Source organism: Perognathus longimembris, chromosome 9, assembly GCF_023159225.1.
Source record: "Perognathus longimembris pacificus isolate PPM17 chromosome 9, ASM2315922v1, whole genome shotgun sequence".
Taxonomy (NCBI): Eukaryota; Metazoa; Chordata; class Mammalia; order Rodentia; family Heteromyidae; genus Perognathus; species Perognathus longimembris.
The window spans coordinates 12,150,219-12,168,388 of NC_063169.1; the positions used below are offsets into that span (position 1 = coordinate 12,150,219).

The 18,170-nt window shown below is 38.5% G+C and overlaps 1 protein-coding gene across 2 annotated transcripts in view; it reads left to right on the plus strand.

The window, feature by feature from the left end:
- Sec63 (SEC63 homolog, protein translocation regulator) overlaps positions 1–14,573 on the plus strand; it is a 64,590-nt gene extending 50,017 nt beyond the window's left edge. The window contains exons 18-21 of one of the 2 annotated variants that reach the window (XM_048353736.1): positions 1,196–1,297; positions 7,225–7,296; positions 12,251–12,355; positions 13,560–14,573. In XM_048353736.1, the coding sequence (XP_048209693.1) occupies positions 1,196–1,297; positions 7,225–7,296; positions 12,251–12,355; positions 13,560–13,703 (423 nt within the window). In that variant the 3' untranslated portion in view covers positions 13,704–14,573. Of the gene's footprint in view, positions 1–1,195; positions 1,298–7,224; positions 7,324–12,250; positions 12,356–13,559 lie in introns of both variants that reach the window. The other variant, XM_048353735.1, reaches the window with a different exon arrangement.
- Positions 14,574–18,170: the final 3,597 nt, after the last annotated feature.

Genomic DNA, 18,170 nt, shown 5'->3' on the forward strand with positions numbered 1-18,170 from the left:
TCTCTTTGTGTTTGTTAGTATGTTTATGACTGAGCTGTTGATCTAAAAGATCCTCTGGTGGTTTAGAATAGAAAAAGGGATCCTCTGAGTAGCCTGTGAAAAAGAAGGAAAGGCTAGAAAGAGGAAGAGGCAGAGATAGAAGGCAGCAGGTAAAAGTGTAAAGAGATAATGAACTCATCCTTGGGCATTATGGGAAATGATTATAGGTTATAACATTTTTATTAGTTGTTGGCCTTCACTGTTTTTACACTTCAAGAATTAAGTGATTGTCAGGTAACCAAAATCTCAAGCTTCCCTTTAAGAATATTCCTTTCTTAGTTTTTTTTTTTTTTGGTGGTGGGGGGGTTGTCAGTTGTGGAGCGTGAACTCTGGGTCTGGGCACTGTCCCTGAGTTCTTCAGCTCAAGGCTGGTGCTCTAGCCACAGTGCCACTTGTGGTTTTCTGGTGATTAATTGGAGATAAGAGTCACATGGACTTTTTCCTGCTTGGGCTGGCTTTGAACCACAATCCTCAGATCTCAGCCTCCTGAGCAGCTAGGATTACAGGCTTGAGCCACTGGCCTTTCTTAGTATTTTAGTGTTACTAGAAATGAGTCTTAAGGTTTTGACAGACTGGTTTCTTTAGAAAACCCAAAACACATTCAAACCTACAAATAATCACTCAGGATCTGTCCCATTGCAAGCACTGTTTGAATGACAGAGAATGTAAGCCAGATGTGATACGTAGATTGGTGGGGTTAGCAGGCTTATCAATAAACATTTGAGCCCATACAAGATTAACACACATCTTATGCATGGTGTAGTGATAGCACAAAGAAGGAGTGATTAGCTGAGTTCTGAGTCAGAGGGACATTTGTGGTAGATTTTCCTCAGGAGTTCATACCTTTGGTTTTAATGGTCTTAAAAGAAGATTGAGTAGGAATTTACAAGACAGAAAGGGAAGAACAGAATTCCAGTTTGTATTTAAGTGGAGTGAAGTCATTTGGTAACGTTCAGAGAAGATATAGGTAGTTTTGAAATGATGAGAATAAAAACTGAGCAGGAAAACACTGATGGCAGGAGAATGGAGGCAGTGTGTTTGTTGTGCCTGCTTGTAGGGGTTACAAGATCAGATTTCTACTGGCCTTCAGTAGTTAATTAACACTGTCAAAATGGTCAAAAGTGTGCCGTATTTCAAGTATTTTTATTTTTTCTAGGAGTGGCAAGAATTACAACAAAGTATACAACGAAAAGAAAGAGCTCTACTGGAAACCAAATCAAAAATAACACATCCTGTCTACAGTCTTTACTTTCCTGAAGTAAGTTTCACTCAATTCTAGGGTTTTCCTTTTTTTTTTTTTGGCCAGTCCTGGGGCTTGGACTCAGGGCCTGAGCACTGTCCCTGGCTTCTTTTTGCTCAAGGCTAGCACTCTGCCACTTGAGCCACAGCGCCCCCTCTGGCCATTTTCTGTATATGTGGTGCTGGGGAATTGAACCCAGGGCCTCATGTATAGGAGGCAAGCACTCTTGCCACTAGGCCATATCCCCAGCCCTAGGGTTTTCCTTATTCCATTCATTTTCTCAAATAGTTCGTATTTGACTTTTATTGTTCTATGTTTATCATACTAAGGGTGGTCTTCTCTTGATAGTTTACCTGTTTAAAGGATTTATTGCAAGTTGAATTACTTTTAATGAAAAACTTCTTTAAAAGGGGATTGTTAACTTTTTAAGTATTTCTATGATTTCCTGTTCTTTTGTATTTTCTGTGCACACAATACTCAGTGTTGTGCTTAGGGTTTATTTCTCCTTGGTGGTGCAAAATGTCAGACAAATGCATACTTTGTTTTTTACTACTTGACTGTTATAAATCTCTCACTGTTAACCAAGAATTCCATAGGATGAAGAAAATGGTTAGATTTTTCCTCTTAGAGTGCTATACTGGCCACTTTTCCTCTTAGAGTTCTATACTGGCCACTCGGAGCTACCAGGCTTTCTGTGACCTCAGTAATGATCCTAGTTTCTGGAAATGAATGAACTTAGGGTTGTAGGACTAGTTGTGATTTGGCTCTGAGCAAAGATCAGTAAGAGCTGAGCATTATGGAGTCCCAGATTTAGGTCATAGCATCGCAGTATCATTTGCTCCATTGTCTTTGTTGACTTGTGTCTTTACACCTCAGCTTTAATTGTCTTACTAGCCTGTGCTATTTGTCTTTCAAATTACTTGGATATTCCCTTGACCCCTTATTTTTGAAGAATTTTGTCTGTGGAGCAGAGGTCAACAACTTGTTCCCCCATGTTGAGGAAAACTACTCCACAGGATGCCTCACAGCTTTGCCACAAAGCTTCTGGAAAGTACTCATGTCTGGCCAGTGATTTCTGTTGTTAATCTGCTTTCTGTGTGAGATGCTACTCTAGCTATGCTGGAGGCTGCTTAAGGAAAATTCCTATGTAGTTTGACTCTCCTAGATAAGTCAGTGGCTCTGCACAGTCTGCTCAGGATTCTGTCTTAATGTACCTGCTGATCTTTTGGCATGTCTTGAGTTAGCCCATGTGTTTGTGCATTTTGCCCATTATACAGTCTGCCTGCACTAGACATCTCAAAATCAATCAAATACATTCTGTCCATTGATTGGTTTAAAAAGTGTTGTGGGATGCTGAAAGGTATATAATTGTTACCCATCCAACTAGTTCATTTTGTTGGACCATGCTTAGTTGATAAGTGAAATAATTCATTTATTCTCTTAAGCGAAAGACTGTTTTCTAGTAAAGTATAGTCCATATTTATATAGCAAATAATCTCAGAAGTACCATTTATCATAGGAAATGTATTTAGGATTTTCTTGACATTTATCCCTCTTCCTTTCCATGTGCTTTCTTAACTATCTACTTTGTAATTATTGACTTAATAGCTAGAACATCTGTTTTACTTTTAAGCATGTATATTAATAAGTCAGTCACACATGCAGTATCATTGATTAATATGCAGTAGCATACCTGTCTTTAGCATTTCTTTATACAATAGTGAAAATTAACTGACATTTTGTCTTGTTTTTCAAACTATTTCCTTCTGATCCATTTTGTTTTCTCTCTAGAACACCAGTGCTTTTTTTGGTTTTTGGTGCCATTACTGGTACTTGAACTGAGAGCCACATGCTCTCACTTGGCTTTTTCTGCTCAAAGCTAGCACCCTATCACTTCGTTAATTGGAAAAAAGTCTCACAGACTTTTCTGTTAGAGCTGACTTTGAACTGTCATCCTCAGATCTCAGCCATCTAGGTAGCTTCAGGTTGGCCTTTTCAGATTACTAGTTTTTAATGAATTAATTTTTTATATTTTCATTTTATTACTTTTTTTGTTTGTTTCCCCCCCCTTCCTCCCTCCCTCCCTTCCTTCCTTCCTTCCTTCCTTCCTTCCTTCCTTCCTTGCTTGTCAAAGTGATGTACAGAGGGGTACAGTTTCATACGTAAAGCAGTGAGTACATTTCTTATCAAACTTGTTATCTCCTCCCTCTTTCTTACAATTTTTAAACTCAAGAAGAATGAATCCATCGAGGTTTTTTTAGCTGTACTTTCTATGAGTTGGATTATAATAGCCATCTTAAATTGTTTATTTTCTTAAGCAGGAATAGGATTTTTAAAAATTCAAACTATTATCTTCACTATAATATCATAACTTCTATGACCTGTTATTGAATAAAAAATAGTAACAGAACATTGTAAGTGGGGTATATTTAAAGTGTGTATTTTTATGCATTTATAATAATTCTAACATTTCTTTATTTTTTTAAATTGCAAACTAATTAGAAGTGAATGCTTTTATTTTAATTAAATTATAATGTACAAGTATTATCTTTAGTATCATAAAACGTTAAAGTCTAGATCAATCAGAAATGTCCATGAGTGAAAATATTTTTAATGTCTTCGAAATTAAACAGACTAGGAGAGTGGAGAGAAAGGCATTTTCCAAGTTGAAAAGTAAATTAAGAAGGAATGCATGTTCTAGAACATTTCCTCATGCTTCTTATACTACATATAAGTTGTGGTACTATTACAAATGTCAGAACCACTTTAAAGGGGTGTATGTTATTTTACTTGATTTCACTAGTAGTTATGGTTGTCAGTATACTTTATGTGCTAATATTCTAACAAGTGTTTGACTTGTGTTATCTCCATCTTTGCAGCATAGTCAGTGATAGGCACTTTGCATTTAAAAGGAAGGAAAGCTAGATTTAGAGAGATGAAACAGCCCAGGTCTTTGTGATTTTAAAGCATTATACAGCCTGCAGGCCAAGTCTAGCTCCCTAGGCTTTATTGTGAACACATTTTTATTAGACCATAGCATCGTTCTAGCTGAGTGCTGGGGTGGGGTAGTTTAAATGACAGAGTGCCTGCATAGCACGCATGAGACCCTGAATTCCAAATCCAGTGTCTGCCAGAAAAGGAAAAGAACATAGCCCCACTTACTCTTTACAATACTATACCAGCAGCTTTGAGCAGAGAGACTTTGTGACTCATAAGGTCTAGGTATTCACACTTCATTTTGAAACCACTGTTGGAAAACTCACATACACAAGCATGCATACAATAAGTTTCCCTACTGAGGTCTTTCTAACCCTCAAGTTAAGCAGAAGTTGAAATTTTTTGTTAGATGCTTGCTTATATCATGGTACATTTTGTGACATAGTTATGTTAGGCTTTTTAATGCTGTTGTGCTTTTTTAGCCAGAAGTATTTACAGAAGAGGTTTTTGTTGAATCTGGTATAGCCTTATTAAAAAAAATAATAAATCCTCTGTTAAAGGCTAAAATAGAAATTGTAACCCTTCTCCACTGTTGGTGGGAGTGCAAATTAGTACAACCACTTTGGAGAACAGTATGGAGGTTCCTCAAAAAGCTCAACATAGACCTACCCTATGGCCCAGCCATACCACTCCTAGGCATCTATCCTGAACAACAGGCCTCAAGTTATCAAAAAGACATCTGCACATCCATGTTTACCTCTGCACAATTCACAATAGCCAAAATATGGAAACAACCCAGATGCCCCTCCACAGATGAATGGATCCAAAAAATATGGTACCTATACACAATAGAATACTACATAGCGATTAGAAATGGTGAAATATTGGTATTCACAGGGAAATGGAACTTGAACAAATAATGTTGAGCGAGACAAGCCTAGAACACAGAAAACAAAGGGGCATGATCTCCTTGATATATGACTGTTGGGGGGGGGGGGGGAAGGGGAGACAGTTGAGACCAGGTCTGTGAAACCAAAATCTTCTTGTGAAATGGTATTCCCCACAGGTTTGGGTCAGTGACCCTGCATTATGTAACAAAAACCAAACAACTACTCAACATATAAAGGTCAAAAGTAGACTTCTTAGTGTATCACAATAGCTCAAAAGCTATGTATGTACGTTCATATAAGACCAAGGATAAGCAAACCCTATTGTCGACATTACATTTAAAGCCCTAGGCAAATTTCCTTTGGCGTAGGCCACGTGGCTACTGTATATGTTTTTGGTACACTGTGTATTGTGTATATATCTACCTGACCTAGGGAAGGTAAAGAAAAACAGGGCGTAAGATATCACAAGAAATGTACACACTGTCCTACTATGTAACTGTACCCCTTTTGCACAACACCTTGTCAAAAAATTTGTTTAATTAACAAATAAGTTATAAAAAAAAAAAAAGAAAGAAATTGGGGGCTGGGGATATGGCCTAGTGGCAAGAGCACTTGCCTCGTATACATGAAGCCCTGGGTTCAATTCCCCAGTACCACATATATAGAAAATATATATGGTGGCACTGTGGCTCAAGTGGCAGAGTGCTAGCCTTGAGCAAAAGGAAGCCAGGGATAATGCTTAGGCCTTGCGTCCAAGCCCCAGGAATGGCCAAAACAAAACAAAACAAAACAAAAAACCACAAAGAAATTGTAGCAATTTAATTGTAGCAATGAAAAAAGTAGAAAACAAACAAAAAACAACCCAGTCTCCCTCCCCCAAATGATTCCTATGCAGTTAATTTTTATAATAATTTTGAAACTTGAAAGTAGTGTTGTTTTGGTTAAATGAATATTTAGAACATCCTAGAGCATATTTTTGAAACACATCTTTAAAACATTTCCTTAGGAACCGGGTACTGGTAGCTCATGCCTGTAATCCTAGCTACTCAGGAGGCTGAGATCTGAGGATCGTGGTTCAAAGCCAGCCCAGACAGGAAAGTCCGTGAGACTCTTTCCTCCAATTAACCACCAGAAAAACAAGTGGTGCTGTGGCTCAAGAGGTAGAGTGCGAGCCTTAGCTGAAGAGCTCAAGTACAGCGCCCACCCAGGCCCAGAGTTCATGACCAAAAAAAACACAAAAAAAACTTAGATTGATGTTAGAAAGCTATCTTCCCTACGTAGTTCTTCACACAAATTGATATAAGCAGATAACCATATGGTTACTGAGGGGAGCTATAATACAGCCACAGTTGCTAGACATTCTTAGGTTTGGTCTTCTCACTGTTTTTACAAACTAGTTTTGTGCCTCTGTTCTGTCATTCTCTCTGGTGTTGTACATTCTGGTGGCAGTTTCTTAATCTATTACTTTATTAGTTCCTGATGGTTTTGAAGTTCAACTAGAAATGCCAGACTTATTAAAATGATATGTATGGGGACTGGGGCATGGCTCAACAGTGGAGTGCCTGCCTAGCAGAACATGAGGCCCTGAATTCAAATCTCAGTGCTGCTGTGGCTTCTATTGATGATATGCAATGAAAGGTGTAAACGGGCTCTTAGATTCTAAGAAGCCCTCTTATACACACGAGTATAAACTATTTTAGTGTATTTATCCTTCATTTGGCTATCCAAGTCCCTCCACTTCTACATTATGGCTTTTGTTTATTAAGAAATAAGGTTAGTGAGATTACTTGCCTCGTGGTATTATACTAATTTATATTATTTCTTTACAGTCTCTTTTTCCAGTGAAGGTAAATTGGGAATTTTTTTAATATGGAGACCCAGACCCATCGATAGACTTGAAGAAATCATTAAAACCCTCAAAATTGCAGTCAGAACTATTTAGAACAATGACTGAACCTATAAATGGTTAAGAACTGTTTATTAATTCAATAAGTACTGTGTCAGTGCTAACTAAGGGTGAAGCAATGAATGAAATAAGACAAACTCAGTTTCTGAAATAAGACAAACTAAATTTGTTTCTCTAGTTCTCATTATTTGTACTCCTTTTTGTCTTTCTAGGAAAAACAAGAATGGTGGTGGCTTTATATTGCAGACAGGAAAGAACAGACATTAATATCGATGCCATATCATGTGTGTACTCTAAAAGATACAGAAGAGGTAATTATACAACAGTATTTCCATTTTAACTATGTGTAGCATTTCTCCATAGTGCTTCATATTTTTTTATATTTGGTGTATGGCATTCTGTTATAATATTTTTGTAACCATTCTGCAGTGTTTTGGGAGATAATAAGCTTATTGGAAATGTGTAAAGTATTGTTAAAGGCAGGCAGTTTGGTTAGTCTTTAAAAAGCAATGTATTTTTGTTAATTTTTACCATTACTGTCTACAAACTTACAGTTTTTTTCTTCCTCAGAATTTAATGTTTTATAAAAAAAAAGCTATGAATTTTTGTTCTTACTGGATTACTGCTGTTACATGCTAAGTATAATTGAAAAGAAAGAGCATGGCTTCAGTGGTTGAGCATGAACAAGATCCTGATTTCAAACCCCAAACGCTGCCAAAACCAAAAAGCCCTAGGAATGAATGCTGTAGGTTTTAGAGTGGAAATTTTTATTGTATGGCATTGTCCACTGTTAATGTCTGTATTAGTTTATTGTGGTGGTGGGGTTTTGTTTTTTTTTTGTCACTGACATGTCAGAGAAACAAAAGGAAGAAGTTCTGATACTTATTTTGGCTTCTGGTTTCAGAAATTGTATTCCATGGTTGGTTGAACTCATTGCTTTTAGATTCAAAAAAATACAGAGGCAGACTATGGCAGAAGATTGTTCCCTTCATGGTAGCCAGGAAGTAAAGAAAATATTCTTCCTTCAATTATATTTCCTTCACCAAGAGCCATCAGAGATTTCCACCACCACCCCCCCCCCCAGTCCTGGTGCTTGAACTCAGGGCCTGACCACTGTTCTTGAGTGTCCTTTGCTCAAAGATAGAGCTCTGCTACTTGAGCCACAGCACTACTTCTGGCCTTTTCTGTTTATGTGGTGCTGAGAAATTGAACCCAGGGCTTCCCATTCCTCAGAGATGAGGTTAGCCGTCCAAAGACTTATCCCAGTGACCTACTTCTTCCACCTAGCCTCCACCTCCAAGAATCCATCACCCCCCAGTAATGCTATCAGATTGTGACTCCATCAAAGGAGAATCATCGATTAGTTCAGAGCCCTCCTGATATAGAATTTCTGGAAACATCTTCACAGACACACCTAGAAATATATTCTTCACTAATCTAATCATTTCTCATTCACCTTGATTAAGAAATGATTAGATTAAAGGATGAGATTAAGGGGTAATACTAAAGGTGCATTGTGGTGAGCATACTTATCCTTGGCTACTAAGTTCTGTGTTATTGATTTTTGGGGGTGAGGACATGGGGAATAGGGATATCAGTACTGGAGCTTGAACTCAGGACCTCTCATTCTTGCTTGACTATTTTGCTCATGGCTCTACCACTTGAGCCATCCTTCAATCTAGAATTTTGCTCTTCAACTGAAGATGCCTTGAGAAATTTTCTGCATGGTCTTAGAACCATGATCCTCTCTTCTCAGCCTTCTGAGTAGCTAGGGTTACAAGTATGAGCTTCTAATACTATTTGTCACAGCATAATGTAATTTATTTTTGTGTGGTATCTTTTCAAAGAAGGAGCTCCTGTCAGTCTTGATTAAGTGGTCTTGGTGGACATGAACAAAGCTTTTGAGTTTCAAGATAGTTCTAGATGTTGACTTGTAGTAGAAACACTTTTTTGCGTTGTGTGCCAGTATTGGGGCTTGTACCCAGGACTTTGGCACTCTCCTTTAGCTTTTTTTTTTTTTTTCTTCAAATTTTTATTATCAAACTGATGTACAGAGAGGTTACAGTTTCATACGTTAGGCACTGGATACATTTCTTGTACTGTTTGTTATCTCCTTGCTTAAGGCTGGCACTCTAACACTTGAGCCACAACCCCACTGGTCTGGCTTTGAACCATAATCTTTAGATCTCAGCCTCCTGAGTAGCTAGATTACATGAATGAGCCACTGGCATGGTGCGATAAACATTCTTTTCTTTTTTCAATCTTCATAACCAAGTGGTAAATGTGTGGAATCATTTATTACTGCTCATTCGGCATTAAAAGATGAGCCAACTTAAGGAGATATATATATATATTTTTTTTTTTCTTCTTCTTTTTTGGCCAGTCCTAGGCCGTGAACTCAGGGCCTGAGCACTGTCCCTGGCTTCTTTTTTGCTCAAGGCTAGCCACTCTGCCACTTGAGCCACAGCGCCACTTCTGGCCATTTTCTGTATATGTGGTGCTGAGGAATCCAACCCAGGGCCTCATGTATACGAGGCAAGCACTCTTGCCACTAGGCCATATTCCCAGCCCAAGGATATATTTTTTGACAGCAACTTTTTGGTTTTAGATTAAATTTTACTTGGTTTTAAGTAGGTGATATAGTCACTTAGATAGATATTTCAGAAGATATAAAATGAAACAACTTTGCCTTCTGCATTTCACTCTTTCCTCTTTGGAAAATCATTGCCAAATTTTTATGTATCCTTCATGTGATATTGTTTGCAAATCTTAAGCAAATAATCCTTCTAGCACCCCCAATCAAATTTTGCACAAAAAGTAGCACACATTCTGTTTCATACCTTTCTCTGTATAACTTAGATTTTATGTAATTGTATATTGGATATGTATAACGTGGATGTGTTTGAGAATGGGCCTCTTCACTTCACAAGCAGCCTATTATTATATTCAAGAAATTTAACATTATATGTCATCTAATTCAGTTCATATTCAAATTTCCACTAATGTCTGTTACATTTTATGTTTTTTTATAATTTATTAAACAAAAATTTTTTGACAAGGTGTTGTGCAAAAGGGGTACAGTTACATAGTAGGGCAGTGTTTTTCTTTCCCTTCCCTAGGTCAGATAGACATATATACAATACACAGTGTACCAAGAACATATACAGTAGCCATGTGGCCTATGACATTTTGCTTTAAGTTCAGAATCCAAAAAGCAAATTTTGATTTAGATATACCATATCTCTTTCATCTGGAACACTTTTTTGTCTAATTTTGGGGGGATGGGAAGGATGCTAGGGCCTGTGACTCCTTTGTGCAAGCTGAACAATGTTCCAGAAGAATTCTATCCTGTCTCTCCGGTTTTTTCATACTATTGACATTTTCAAAAGTCTAAGGAAAATGTTTGTAGAATACCACTGCAAATTTGTGTCATTGGTTACTCATTATAGTCATCGTAAATACTTTAGACAAACATGGTATATTGTCAGTGTGCTTAATATATTACATGTAATATATTGGTTTGTCCCACATTGGTGATACGACGGTTACTTATTTAAATTTTTCTCTATTGTAAAAGTATTTCCTCTTATCTGTGGGGTATTTTTTTTTTTTTTTGGCCTTTATGTGACTACCCTGTTCTCATGCAGCTTTTTCCCTGGTTTAGTATATATGAGTGATTCTTAGGTAAATCAGTTTTTATTCTTGAATTTAGTGCAATTTCAGTTTTCTATTTCTTTCTTTCTTTTGCCAATCCTGAGGCTTGAACTCTTGGCCTAGGTGTTGTACCTGAGCTCCTTTTGCTTTTAAGGCTAGTGCTCTACCAATTGAGCCACAGCACCACTTCTAGCTTTTTCTGAGTAGTTTATTGGAGATAAAGCTCATGGACTTTCCTACCCTGCTGGCTTCGAACTGTGACCCTTAGATCTCAGCCTCCTGAATAGTTAGCCACCTGTGTTTGGCTTTTCTATTAAGATTAAAACAGAATGCCTTCAATATATTTACATCATAAATCTTTTTGTGTCTGTGACTGTTCTTCATTTTGGGGGGGGCTCTTTTAAATTGAGTTTGGGATTGGTTTTCATTACTATGAAGAAACCAACCAGCCCTTTGTGATAATATATTGCAAATATATCTCCTGTTTGTTTCTCTAGTGTGATTATTTTTTATGACTTTAGTTTTTAGTTTTTTTTTATGGTGTTAGAGATCAAACCCAGGCCCTTGAGCATGCTAGGCACATGTATAAGCTAGGCAGAAGTGTAAATTTATCCATTTTCTAGGGTCTTTTCCCCCTCATTCCCCCCCAACTCCTGGGGCTTGAACTGGGTACCTTGGTGCTGTCCCTGATCCTTTTTACTAAAGGCTAGTACTAGTACTCTACCACTTGGGCCATAACTTCACCTCTGGCTTTTAAATTTTTAATAGCTTAATTTATTATATAATTTTGAATACAAAAACTGAATTTTGAAGATTGTCAGCAGATCACCAGAGCACTCAAATGTCATTTTAAACAATGTATTCTTCCTTTGCCATAGTGGAATTGGAGTGTCTAAGACTTTGTACCTATTTATACAAAGGTATATGATTTGATGGGAAATAAAATAGTTTCTTGGACTATTAAGGCACTGGCGTTTATTCTAGAATTTAATTTTTTTTAGATTTTTTTGTGACTAGAAAGGTGATGTTACAGAGTGGTTATAGTTACATAAGTCAGGTAAAAAGTTCATTTCTTTTTGGACAGTGTCCCCCCTTGCTTCGCTCTCTCACCGTTTTTCCCTTCTATCCCACTACCACTTGTATAGTTGATTTTCCGCATAGCAACTAGTGAGTATTATGGCTGCATTTGTTCATCTTTTTCCTTCCATTTTTGTGTGCCCCCTCCTTCCCCACCCCAAAGACAGATGAATAAACAAGACATAAAAGAAAAACAGCAACAAAGAGCAAAACCTTGTTTCCATATGCTGGAGTTCATTTCAGTAAATATTATTTTATAGAATCAGATGGGCATTGGGCCTTTGTGTTCCTCTCCTGAGTATCTTCCTTTGGTCTCACTGTGTGTGAATGCCTAGAGTCCTGTATAATTTATCCTGTCCTGATGTATTTTACACCTAGCTTCTGCATATGAAAGAAAGAAAACATGTTCCATTTGTCTCTCTGAACTTGGTTTACCTCACTTAAATTGATTTCTTCTAGCTCCATCTATTAAAATGCAGGCTTTTAAATGCTGGTTTTATCTTCCAGGTAGAACTGAAGTTTCCTGCACCCGGCAAGCCTGGAAATTATCAATATACAGTGTTTCTGAGATCTGATTCCTATATGGGTTTAGATCAGATTAAACCACTGAAGGTAAGAATAATGGTGACTTGAATTTAGGAGCCTGTTTGAGTAACTAAATCTAAGAGAAGCATTTCTAGTTTTGAAATGTAGAATAACACAAGGAAAAAGAGATCATCTCATAGTCTTTCAATAATAAATTGTTAGATTTTTAAAGAATATAATGTTTTAGGACTTGACTATAAATTAGTGATACTTTTTTTTTCTTTTTGCCAGTCCTGGGGCTTGAACTCAGGGCCTGAGCACTGTACAGTCCCTGACTTCTTTTTGCTCAAGGCAAGCACTCTGCCACTTGAGCCACGGCGCCACTTCTGTTTTTTTCTGTTTATGAGGTACTGAGGAATTGAACCCGGGCTTCATACATGCTAGGCAAGCACTTTACCACTGAGCCACATTCCCAGCCTCTCACTTGAAGTTTTTATACAAGGCATTCTGTATTATTAGAGATCATGCTTTTAAAGCGTGTTATACTGTAAAAGTAAAGGGAACCAATAAACATGAGTCATTTTTCCCCAGGAGAGTTAACATTTTTTGCATTTGCCATACATCAAATTTTACTTTACATATCCAGTGGCAGTGTATATCTTTGAAAGTTACACTTGCTTTTTCTTTCTTTAGCAGAAAACGTCTGTTAAGATACCAGTAGGTATCATTGTGTAGGACTCACCATTCATGCAGGTGCTGGTGGCTCACTCCTGTAAGCCTACTACTCTGGAGGTTGAGATTGAAGATTGCAGCTCAAAGCCAACCCAAGCAAGAAAGGCTTTGTCGTGACTCTTTATTTCCAATTTACCAACAAAGTCTAAAGTGCAGCTGTTGCTCAAGTGGTAGAGCCTAGCCTGAAGCACAGAAGCTCAGGGACAGTGCCTAGACTCTGAGGTCAAGCCCAAGCCTCAGGACTGGCACCAAAAAAAAAAAAAAGAACGAAAGAAAGAAAGAAATCAACATTATTATTGGTTTTTTGTGGCGCAGACATGTGTTCGTTAGTGCTATAATGTCTACAAAGCCAAAATAATGAACTGTTAGAAACTTAGTTTCGTTTACGTGTTAGAAAAGTCTCACATAAAGTACCTATTTTGAAAGAATGCGTTGAATTTTCAGTTTTATCAATAGAAGTCTATTTCTTTATATGTATTCTGCTCATAGAAAATCTTTATCAGATATTGCATCGTTCCTTTCAAACTTTCTGATGCCTATGTTCCATTCCTCTTTGTAGTTGGAGGTTCATGAGGCTAAACCTGTGCCAGAAAATCATCCACAATGGGATACAGCAATAGAAGGAGATGAAGACCAGGAAGACAGCGAGGGCTTCGAAGACAGCTTTGAGGAAGAAGAGGAGGAGGACGAAGATGATGACTAATCAGTACTCTGGTGGACCACAGCCTTTGCACATACGTGCAAACGTTTGCTGTTTTGTACGTGTATAATAAACCAGAAGCAGTGCAGAACTGATGTTGAGGGAAGTGCTGGTTTCTTTATTAGAAATGGGTACATAAGATAACTAGGCAGTTGGCAGTGCCTTGGTACAATCTGAAAAAGGCCGACTTAGAGCCTTTCAAGTGGGTTGGTGCATTTATTTCATCTGCAAATGATAATAAATCCTTTGTTATTCTAACAGTCCAGCAGTGTGGGCTATGTATTATCTGATCAATTTAAGGTCTCAGTCAAAGTCAAGGTACATGAAAAGCAATCTATAAATGAACAACTTTCCTTTGTTCGCTTTTAGTTTTAGTAAACACTATGATAACCATCACAAATATTCAAATAACATCTGTTCAAGTGTCCAATCCCTTGATAAACTGTTATTCTTTTATTGATATTTTGCGGGTGATGCGACTATAACAATTCCATACATGAGCTCATTTTTACCTGTTTTGGTCATGAGTTGGCATGCTCACATTCCACATAATGCAGAGGGCTACATTTTGAGATTTTCTTTAATTGCCCAAGTTATCTGAATATGAATGGTTTTTAATGGCTTACAAAATCTTTAAGCCTCTTTCTTAGTAGGTCATTGCAGGATCTAGTTCTTTTGATAAGCTGTAGGTCTAAAAGTAATTGTGGGACCATACGTTCTTTGATATTGGTGGTTTCTGTTATCAAAGTTTTTTTTAAAAGGTTCACTAATCTACCTGATTCTATCAGAAGCCTTTTAAGGAAAACAACATGCAAAGGAGGCATTTTTTTGTATTCATTTTGGACTCCAGTCAATAAAATCAAAGTTTGACTCGTTTTATGTTTGCAATTGTGTTTGTTTTTACTCTCAATGAAAGCGCATAAACAGGGCAACTTATTCTTTTGTGATTTTTCAACTAAAATTTTTAGCAATTTCTGTATGTCATTGCTGCTGTCTTTGTAAACTGTAGGAGAACCCATGAGTGAGGAAGATTTCCCTCCTAGAGTACAACCAGAAGAATAGTCCTTTTTTTTTTCTTCTTCCCTTGTGCTGGCCCTGGGGCTTACACTCAGGGCTTGAGTGCTGTCTTTTAGCTTTGTTTGCTCAAGGTTAGTGCTCTACTACCACTTGGGCAATGGCTGGACTTCTGGCTTTTTTTCTGGTTAGTTGGAGCTGAGAGTCTCATGGACTTTCCTGCTAAGGCTAGTTTCAAATCTCACAATCCTCAGATCTCAGCCTCCTATGTAGCTAGGATTACAGGTATGAGTCACCAGCGCTTGGCTTCTAGAACAGTCCTTTTAATATAGAGTAGAAATGTTCATGTTCTGAATCACTGAAGTAAGAAGGGATATTTTATTGCTACATATGGAGGAAAACCCAAGTATATACTATTGAAAAACTGACTGTAATAGTCCTCAAAAATCTCCATAGGCCAAAGCACTGTTGCACTACTAACTCGTGACCTTGCTTATTTAAGGTCGCTACTCTTCATGCAGAATTACTACTGGTATTTTGTTACTATAGTAGTTGGAAATAAAATTTGAAGATTACCAAAAACACAAATGGTTTTTTGTTGTTTGTTTCCTTTTCACATTAATGGGATTTGAACTCAGGGCCTGGTGCTTGGTAGGCAAGACCTCTACTTGAGCCACACCCCTAAGCTCTCAAAGCAGCAGTTTAAGTCCCTTCCTTGGCAAAAATCTGTACATTGAGGATTTGTTTCAGTTGATTCTGTTATTAGAGGGTAGGCTTACTTTTCAAACTAAGTTTTGCTGTGAACTCTTGTTGATAGTCGGGTAAGGGAGTACCCAGTTTGCACACAGTGGAAGGAATGAGAGGTCAGAAAATGTGTGGCAGAAGACAAGGCAATATATAGTATTTGTAATTCCTAGTTTCCTTAAAGATTACCTCTCAAGAAAAACATTACTTTTCTTGTGGCCTTTTCCTTTGAAGAGGCTGTGCAAGTTCATTCACACAAGTGGCTTCTCTGGTTTTGAAATTAAAGAGGATTTCTCAGCCTAGCACCACAGTGCTTTTAAAATCAGCGCTTCCACGTGAGCAAATTCCATCCATTTTACTTTCCCAACCAAAACAGTTGGTGTTCCTCTAATAAGTACCATAGACAACCTCTTTGCAAATTAGAGTAGTGAGATAACTGAGCCTTCAGTTCTCTAATAAATGGCTAGACTACATCCCTTCTTTCTTTTTCTGGAATGGGATTAATAACTCATCTTGGTTTTCACTAATTTCTTCCCTATCAGAAACTGACCTTTTGTCAATAGAATAAATGAATACTTAGATGAAAGCATACAGTATGTACAAAGTGAGATTGGCTTTTTATGAAATTAATATTAAATTACATATTTTTGTCCCTTTAAGCCCTTTGTAATGCCATCCATAAGGGAATTTGGTTACGCCGTTGAGAAGATGGCAGTTTCTCATGAGTGTTATGCAGCCCCCATGTTTGCCTTGTGAAGACCTCAGTCTCCAAATTAGTCAAGTGTTTGTGTCCTCTTTAACATCTGTATGAATATTGGTAAGGAATCGAGCACGCAGAGTGAGGTTGTGCACATTAGAATAGAACCTGTGCTCTGCTGTCCTCCCAGCTTGCACTGAGTGGTAGAGGAGGCGTCCACCGTGTAGAAACAAGGGTGTGGATGCCCATACCCAAAGTGAGGCGGGGGGCAGGGCACTGAGGAATGGGACGAGGCTCTGAGTGTAGCTTTTGACCACAGTGTCGGTTCGTTTACCTGCTCCAGCCAATCCAAACTAGATACTGGGGAGATGAGTAGCAAAGCATATTTCAAATGCACTTCATACTTGGGTAGTTTTGAAGGATTGTTCGTGGTCATGTAACTGACTTCCTGAGATGACCTCTTTATGTGACTGGATACACTTTGTGTTCTCTGGTGTTCACTGGCAGCTAGGCTTAGGATGGGTGGATGTATGGCAGTCGTTGGAACCTATTTGCCTTGGCTAGTAGCTCTTCAGTCTTCCTCACCCCCTTTTGTCCTTCCACTGTGAGCAGAAAAATTATATTCTTAGGGCTAGCTAAGCTGACCTTTTCTTTGGGATAGGCAAGCCTCAACTTTGTTTTATAAAGCCCCCCCCCCAAAAAAAAATCCATAAAATCTGTTTAGTCTGCCTTAAAGTAAAAACAACTGAGTGGACTGTAATGTGACATCTTACCAGTTGGGTAGTGATTAGACCAAATATGTCACAAGAACTTAGCAACAAGCATCTTCACACATTTAAACTTGATGCTAGGGCTATTTTGCAAAACTTAAAAATTCAAAACAGATGTGATCTTTGTACGATTTCCTGTAACTGAGCTAAAAACCCCAAGTAACAACATCATCGGCTGGCGTTGGGGTTGTAGTTTCCGACGGGGTTATGTACATCCCAGGGGTATGCAGGCAATCCATTGGGAATATGTTCAAATGGTTATTTGTATTTAATCTCATCCTCTTAAATTTCTATTTTTGTGTGTTTTATAATGTACATAATATGTTGTACAATTGTACACCTACAATTTATAAATAAATGATACATTTACTGGTGCAACACATATATATATATTCTGATTTGAGTGCATGATGAAAATGTTTGGATACCACTGCTTTGTGGTGTTGCTCGGGTGACATTTAAGCTGAAGTTTGGACCTTGTGACACCCAGCCACTTGAGAACACAAAGTGGCATCGCATGCTTTCCCTCCCCCCCCCCCCCCCCCCCCCGCCCCGTGGAGCTGAGTAGCATGGGGTCTCGAGGCTGCAGGGGCGATCTCTGTGGCTGTTGGGTGTGGATTAGAAGTGTGGTAGGTGAAAAGGGACAACAGGAAGGGCCTGGGGCAAAGACTCCAGCTGTTGGTGGGCGGGGCAGCCAGGCAGTCAGCAGCTGCTGCTGCTGAAAGGTGATGGTGGGCAGGACTGTCCGCTCTCCACACTGCATTGTTCCGCTTGACACTGCCTCTGGGTACAAAAGGGAGCTGAAGGCCTGGATAATGGCAGCAATAGATACCACTTTGTGTGCAGCAACCCCATTGCCCTGGCGTTTCCAGCCTGCTTCCAGTAGAGGGCGATATGGCTATAATTTTCATTAGCAAAGAGTGGTGGGACTAAACCATTTTTTTTTAATTAACAAAAAATTAGGTCTGTATAGGCTGCCCTCACACTTCTAGACTCACCACCTCCCTGCCCCAACCTGCCATGGAACTGCCGGGATAACCATGCACCAGCTTGCTCTTTCTAGTTGCACCTTCTAGAATTACCTTCCTCGACCTTTTGTTTTCCTCTAACCTTTGTCTTTTGTATTATGTGTCCTTTAATTCACTAAATTTACTTCTGGTTGGGAGCTAAGCCCCTTTGAAGCACACCCTGTAGACATTCTGTGTGTGCCATTGCGCTGGTGGCTCACCCCTGGAATCCTAGCTA